General features: G+C 53.6%; 1 protein-coding gene across 1 annotated transcript in view; it reads right to left on the reverse strand.

The window, feature by feature from the left end:
* The window catches only part of ACAT2 (acetyl-CoA acetyltransferase 2), a 24,393-nt gene extending 19,121 nt beyond the window's left edge, over positions 1-5,272 (reverse strand). The window contains exon 1 of the mRNA XM_019527091.1: positions 5,138-5,272. Coding sequence (XP_019382636.1) covers positions 5,138-5,201 — 64 coding nt within the window. The 5' untranslated portion in view covers positions 5,202-5,272. The remainder of the gene's footprint in view (positions 1-5,137) is intronic.
* Between the last annotated feature and the right edge of the window lie 1,745 nt (positions 5,273-7,017).

A 7,017-nucleotide genomic window follows, 5' to 3' on the forward strand; every position in this document is an offset into this window, starting at 1 on the left:
CATTGTGGGCCCCAGCAGTTGGTGGGATTGCAGCGGGTGGTGGAGCAGCAGCAGACAGTGGGCCCCAGCAGGTGGCACAGCCGTAGCCGGGCCCCAGTGAGCGGCAGGAACCAGGAGGCAGCAGAGCTGCAGCAGGACCTGGCAGGTGGCAAAGCCACAGCGGGTGGCAAGTCCCAGTAGGCGGTGGAGCCCCAGTGGGCAGTGGGGAGGTGGTGGGCCCCAGGAGGAGGCGGCCCCAGCAGGCGGTGGGGTTGTAGCAGGCCACAGCAGGTGGCGAGCCCCGGTGGGTGGCAGAGCTGCAGCCAGGCCAGAGCAGGACTCAGCAGGCAGCAGAGCCAGTGCAGTGGGCCCCAGTAGGCAGCACAGCCATGGGGGGCCCTGGCAGATGGTGGAGCCATGGCAAGTGGCAGGGTTGCAGCAGGCGGTGGAGTCACAGCAGGGTTGTGGCAGGGGGTGGGCCCCAGCAGGGGCCGCAGGGAGCACTGCAGGAATGGGGGGCCGCAGGGAGCAGTGGGAAAGCCTGCAGGAGGGAAAAAGGTGGATGGGTCTTTTTTGACCTGGAGGGTGTTTTTCGACCTGGGCAGTGGGGTCCCCCAGGGCTCAGTCCCCAGGCCCGCACTGTTCAACATCTTCATCAGCAACTTGGATGGGGGGGTGAAAAGCAACTTGTTCAAATTTGTGGATGACATTAAGATGGGGGGAGAAGTGGGCATGCTGGAGGAGAGATAGACAGGCTGCAACTAGATCTAGACAGGTTACAGGGGTGGGTAGATGAGAACAGGATGGGATTCAATACTGACAAATACCAGGTATTGCACCTGGGGAGGAAGAACCAGCAGCATACCTACAGGCTGGGGAACTCCCTTCTCATCAGCACAGAGGTATAAAAGGATCTTGGAGTCACTACTGATTCCAAGATAAACATGGGCCGCCAATGTGGGGACGCCAGTGTCAGGAAGGCCAACCGCACCTTGTCATGCATCCACAGGTGCATCATGAGCAGGTCCAAGGAGGTGATCCTCCCCCTCTATGTGACACTGGTCAGGCTGCAGTTGAAGTACTGCATCCAGTTCTGGGTGCCGCACTTCAGGAGAGATGTGGACAACATAGGGAGGGTCCAGAAGAGGGCCACTCACATGATCGGGGGCAGCAAGGCCCTATGAGCAGAGGCTACGGGACCTGAACCTGTTCAGCCTCCACAAGAGAAGGCTGAGGGAGGATCTGGTGGCCATCTACAAACTGGCCAAGGGGGACCAGCAGCCACTGGGAGAGTTCCTGTTCCCCTGAGCACTACTGGGAGTAATGAGGAATAACAGCCATAAGTTGATGGAGAGTAGATTCAGGCTAGACATCAGGAAGCACTACTTCAGTCAGGGAGGCCAGGAGCTGGAACCAACTTCCAAGAGAAGTGGTGCTGGCTCCTACCCTGGGGGTCTTTAAAAGGAGGCTTGATAATCACCGAGCCGGGGTCGTTTGACCCCAGCATCCTTTCCTGCCATGGCAGGGGGTCAGACTTGATGATCTGCTCAGGTCCCTTCCGACCCTACCAACTATAAAACTATGAATGCAGGGAAAGGTGGTGGCAGACAGAAACACGGAGCCTGTGCAATGGCTCGGGGACTGGCAAAGACCCAGGGCGGGGGTGTAATAACACAGAGCCTGGGCATAGTTTCATAGTTTCTAGGGTCGGAAGGGACCTGAGCAGATCATCTAGTCTGACCCCCTGCCATGGCAGGAAAGAGTACTGGGGTTAAACGACCCCAGCAAGGTGTTCATCTAACCTCTTCTTAAAAACCCCCAGGGTAGGAGCCTGCACCACCTCCCTTGGAAGTTGGTTCCAGACCCTAGCCGCCCTGACTGTGAAATAGCGCCTTCTGATGTCTAACCTAAACCTACCCTCTGCTAGCTTGTGACCATTGTTCCTGGTCACTCCTGGCTGTGCTCGGGGGAACAGTGACTCCCCCAATGCCTTCAGATCCCCAGGCATGGGGTCTGCCTGGCTGCATTGTGTGAGGCTCACATGCAGCATGTTAAAGCTGCACGCTATGGAGCCGGCACCCTGGTTCTCTCTCAGCACACCCAGCCACCATACCCACACCCCACCGCACGCGCGCACACACACACACACTGACACATATACCCACTTGCTGCCCACACAAGACACACGGTAGGACTGTATTTTAAGCTATTATGCAGCTACCTCTAGATACACTTTTTGTAAACACAGAAATCAGTAGAAAAATATTTTTAAATGCAATTACAATAGGTTATACTAGGTGGTGTGTGTGTGTGTGCGCATGCGTGTGTACACGTATCCATTTTTCAGTTTCCAGATCACAGCACCCTTCCAGTACTTCCAGGGCAAGTGAAGGGACTTCCAATGGCAAAAGGCCAGGGGCTAGGAGGTGCGACTTCCAGTCCCAATATGGCGACCACGGACAGGGCAACTGTCAAGGGGTGGGGCTACCTGTGTGGCCCTCGACAGCTCACCAAAACTTGGTAAATGGCCCTCCGCCCAAAATAATTGCCCGCCCTTGCTATATTCCCTAGTTCACCAACATCTGAAACAAATGGCTTTGAATGCCTGCAAGGTTTTTGTTGTAGCCATGTTGGTCTAAGGACATAGGCAGCCAAGGTTCTTTGGGTAGATGTGATATCTTTTATTAGACCAACTGAGTTGTTGGAACAAAATTCTTTACAAGCATTCAGACACAAGTATGCCTGAAGGGTACCTGAAAGCTTGCAAATAACTTGGTTCCAACAACTCAGTTAGTCCAATAAAATATATCACATCTATCCAAAGAACCTTGCCTTTGAATGCCTGAACAGTTTTAAGAATAATCTGCAAAAAGCACAATTAAAATCACCACAAATATGCAATATTTTCTTACATACACCATACACCTCCCTCCCCACAAAACTAGCTGCTGAACATTACTGTGCACATTATACACAAAAAAGTACACCAAGAGCTGTTTCTGCCTTACTGGCCAACTGCAGAAGCAAAACCTGCATGGGATTCACAGGGAGCAGAACAGAGCACACTGGGCTACCTTGCTACTTCTTTAGTCGCTTCCTGCATGGAATGATTTCCCCGCTGCCCCTCCCCGTTTATTCTACCTCTCAAAAAAGCAAGGTGCGTATATTATTCTAGGATATGTATTTGTGAGAAAATAGGGTAGACTTCACAAAGAATACAGGACAAGCTGTCCACACCTGCACAGATCTGGCTCTGAGTGGACTCATTCTTTTGGGAGAACAGCTATAGTGAAGTTCAAAACTTCTTCTCTCCATGCTCTTATCTACGTCATTTCACCTGCTGGTAGGGTACCTGCATGGTTCCCATCCCCTGGAAACTCTGCATAAGCCCCATCTTACTTGCATCTGCTCCCTAGGTAGGGCTGCACTCAGGCAGATGGGGGGGTGGGGGGTGGCACAGGCAATCAATGGCACAGTTACACCTTTGATTCCTGCTCCACCCAAACTTTTAAAGCCAGATGCCTGGGAATAGCAGTGGCATTCCTATTCAGGTGGTACAGAGAGTCAAATTGACGTCATGGCTCATTATCATCTACTGGAACCTGCTAACAGCTCTCCTTCCTTTTTAATGGTCTTAATGTGCTATTTATCAGGGCAGGTTTCTTTCTGCAATGCTGCTACCTATTGGCCATGCCTGGTAATCCATCTCCCCTCTTTCATGTCTCCTCAGCCTGTTTTTAGTTCTAGCTCCCACAAACTCAAGCGAGATCATGTTAACTCATGAACACAAATGCCACTGTAGCAATGACTGGCAGCCAAGTGCTGGATGCACAGACAGTGGCAAAGACTCCACTTGGTTGGAGAAATCTGGAGAAGGCATGTTTGACACCAATGGGAACAGACTAAAGCAACACCTTTCAATTGTTTGGGGGTTTTTTGCCTCCTTTGTTGTCTGTTTTAAAGCTTTGTGTGTCATATAGTGATTCTGGGCACGTGCCTACAAAGCTATATATGCCTCTTGCGTGGAGCCCAAAAGGGAGCAATACACCCAGAATAAGTCTGGGGGCTTTTATTTAATACAGAGAAGTACAACAGAAAGCAAATAAGGTCTTCCAAACTACACACCAGTTCATTGGGATGTCATCCATCAGGCAATATTACCAACAGCAGCTACACAGTCCAGAATGAACAGATGCACTCTACTCGGGGAGAAGGTCACTTGGCCCTCACAATCTGTCTTTAAGGGTTTGTCGCAAGTTCCAGACTCCCACCTCTGTGTCTCTGCACGCACGTGTGCATACAGGTCACATTCAGATTTCTGTACTCCCGTCTGTTCTCCAAGCTAAGGATCTCTTGGCCAATTCAGCAAGGACACCAAGTCAGGGCCTGTGCCCACCATTCTTTCCCAGTGCAGCTGTATTAGCACTGGGTGCCATCACTGGCCGGTGTCTCAACTCCCTTGAAGCCAGCCCTCACCCTGGGCTTGGCTAGCATGCCCTGCATTTGGAGCCAGGCTGCACTGCTGCTGGGATCAGGGGATGAAAGAGGAGGAACCCAGCACAGCAAAAAGGATGAGGCATTTATTCTCCAGTCCTTATTGGAGAATAAGGATTGTTCCTTTGTCATAGCTCATCTTTACACAATTAAAGCTTGTGTCAGTATGGAATTAAGACATGCAAAAACATCAACCAAAATGTGTATTTACTAACAAACGTGTACAGTGGTATCAGGGATCAAGTACTAAGCCCAGAACAAGGAGCTGAGGTAAGGCTGGAATTACGGGGCAAAATTAAGGATGAGCTGGGAAAAAGGTGCCAGGAACTGGCAATAGGGGACCAGGGTGGGGGGAGAACCTAGGGGACCCACGGGAGGGGGACAAGGGAAGGAGGGGGAACCTAAGGGACCCAACTTCATCCCCATGCAGTGAGGCAAGGGGTGTTCAGAACCACCATTAGGTGAAGGACACCCATTTCTCTTTCCTTGGAGAAAGAAGGGACTGCACCCCCCGCCCCCCGTGTGTGGCTAGGGTGAGACTGCCCCGGGCAGGGGCCACACCAGAAGCCCTTCTGAGGTGCCTTCCAGCCCGGCTCCCCAGGCGTCCTGCCCCCGCACCCCGTTGCCAAGCCCCGGCTGCAGGTCCGTGCCCCGCCGCGCTCACCCACGGGGGTCCTGGCCGCGGAGACGACCACCACCGCGTCCCCGCCCTCGCCGCTCATGCTCATGCAGATGCTGATGCTGGCCCCGACCCCGCAGCAGCAACTCCGCCCTCTCTCGCGCTGGCCGGCTCCTTTCTGCCGGGGCGGGGCGGCCGGGCCATGTGACAAGAGCGGACCAGCCGGAGCGGGTGACGTCAGCTCTGGCGACCCGAGGGGGCGGGGCCGGCAGCGTTCGGCTGGGTGTGAAGAAGAGGGGTGGTGAACGGGGGATGCTGATGTCCGCCTGTAGGCGGACTGGGAATCAGGTGGCGCCTTAAGCCAATAGCTGGCGAGCTCCAGGTGGCGCCTGAGCCAATAGCTGCGAGCTGGCCGTCTGGTGTTCTCCCCTCCCCTTCACCAGCTGCAGCCTGTTGGGCGCTGCGAGCAGGGCTCAGTGCTGGGGGTGGGGCAGCGCCATGGAGTCAAGGGCCGAAGGGCCCTGAGGCGGTCACCTGGTCCAGACCCCTGTTTGAGGCAGGGTCAGCCCTAGCTAAACCAAGCCATCCCATACAACCATCACCTGCATTGGCGACGTGAAGGGGGTGCACACGTGTGCACATGCACCCCTGACAGAAGCACCACCGATGCTGCTGGCAGTGCCTGCAGGCAGTCACAACTTGCCCGGCCACCACTGACATCGCCAACAGCGTCTGTAGGCTGCTGGATACCACCCACCATCCGCTGCTGACGCTGCTGTGGCCGCATGCAGGAGCTCCCCAGTTGCTGCTGCCACAGCCGTACCCTCCCAGCCTCTGGGGGCACATGTCCTTCATGATTACCTGAGCCAGTGCTTCCCAAACTTCTCCTTAGCATGGCCCCATTTCTGGTCCCATTTCCTCAGCATAGCCCCTCACTACCAGCCCCCACCCTCATGACTCCATATGCAGATGTTGCAACCCCATTTGGGGTTGGAACCCACAGTTTGGGACTCACTGACCTAAACTCCCAGTGGCCAAAGAAGGGTGTTTGTGCCTGAAATCTTGCAAAGAACTGTTTCCCAACTATTTAGTTGATCTACTACAGGAAACCCTCACTATTCATGGGCTTGGCATTCATGGTTTTAGATATTCACAAATGCCGAACCTGCATCTTAAATACACTAACAGGAGCTCCTTGGAAACTCTGCATTTGCCACTGCTGGGCTCCCACCGCCAGGCTCCTGCCATTGCCAAAGCAACTGTGCCTCCCCCCAGCTGCCAGAGGCACTGCATTTATGACGTTCAAGAACGCAGTGCCGTATTTACAGATTTCGCCATTCACGGGGATCTGAAGAACATATCCCCCACGAATTGCGAGTTGCCTGTAAAAGATACACATCTACCCAAAAAACACTGCCTGCCTGTATCCTTAGACCAATACGGCTACAACCAACAGCCCTGACCTGACCTCTACGTAAGTAGACTGCTCTCAACCCTGACACAGCAGAGAGCAGTGCTGCCTGCAGGCTCAGGCCTGCACCACCTCCCCTGCCTTATTGAGTCACTCTGCATCCCAAGCATGAGGGGTTCAGCTGAGATATGGTGACACTGAAATAACCCTTTCCTTTGTCCTCTTCTCAGCCCCTATGGCAGGGGTTTTCCACCTTTCTAGGTTCCGGGTCCCCTTGGAGAGCCTGGAGGCATCCCTGGGAAAGTGCCGGCTCTTTGTTTTTACTTGTTTTTTCTGACTGCAGGAAAATAAAGCAATTCCACCCTTGCAAAGGGCTTGGAAAGGCTGCTGCAGAGCAGGATGTTTTTAACACCATGAGTTCCTATGGGAAATCCAGAGGAATCTCCTTTCTTGGAGGTTTTTAAGACCTAGTTAGACAAAGCCTTGGCTGGGATGATCTAGTTGGGGATGGTCC

Source organism: Gavialis gangeticus, unplaced genomic scaffold (assembly GCF_001723915.1).
Source record: "Gavialis gangeticus isolate Ggan-Ray unplaced genomic scaffold, GavGan_comp1, whole genome shotgun sequence".
Taxonomy (NCBI): Eukaryota; Metazoa; Chordata; order Crocodylia; family Gavialidae; genus Gavialis; species Gavialis gangeticus.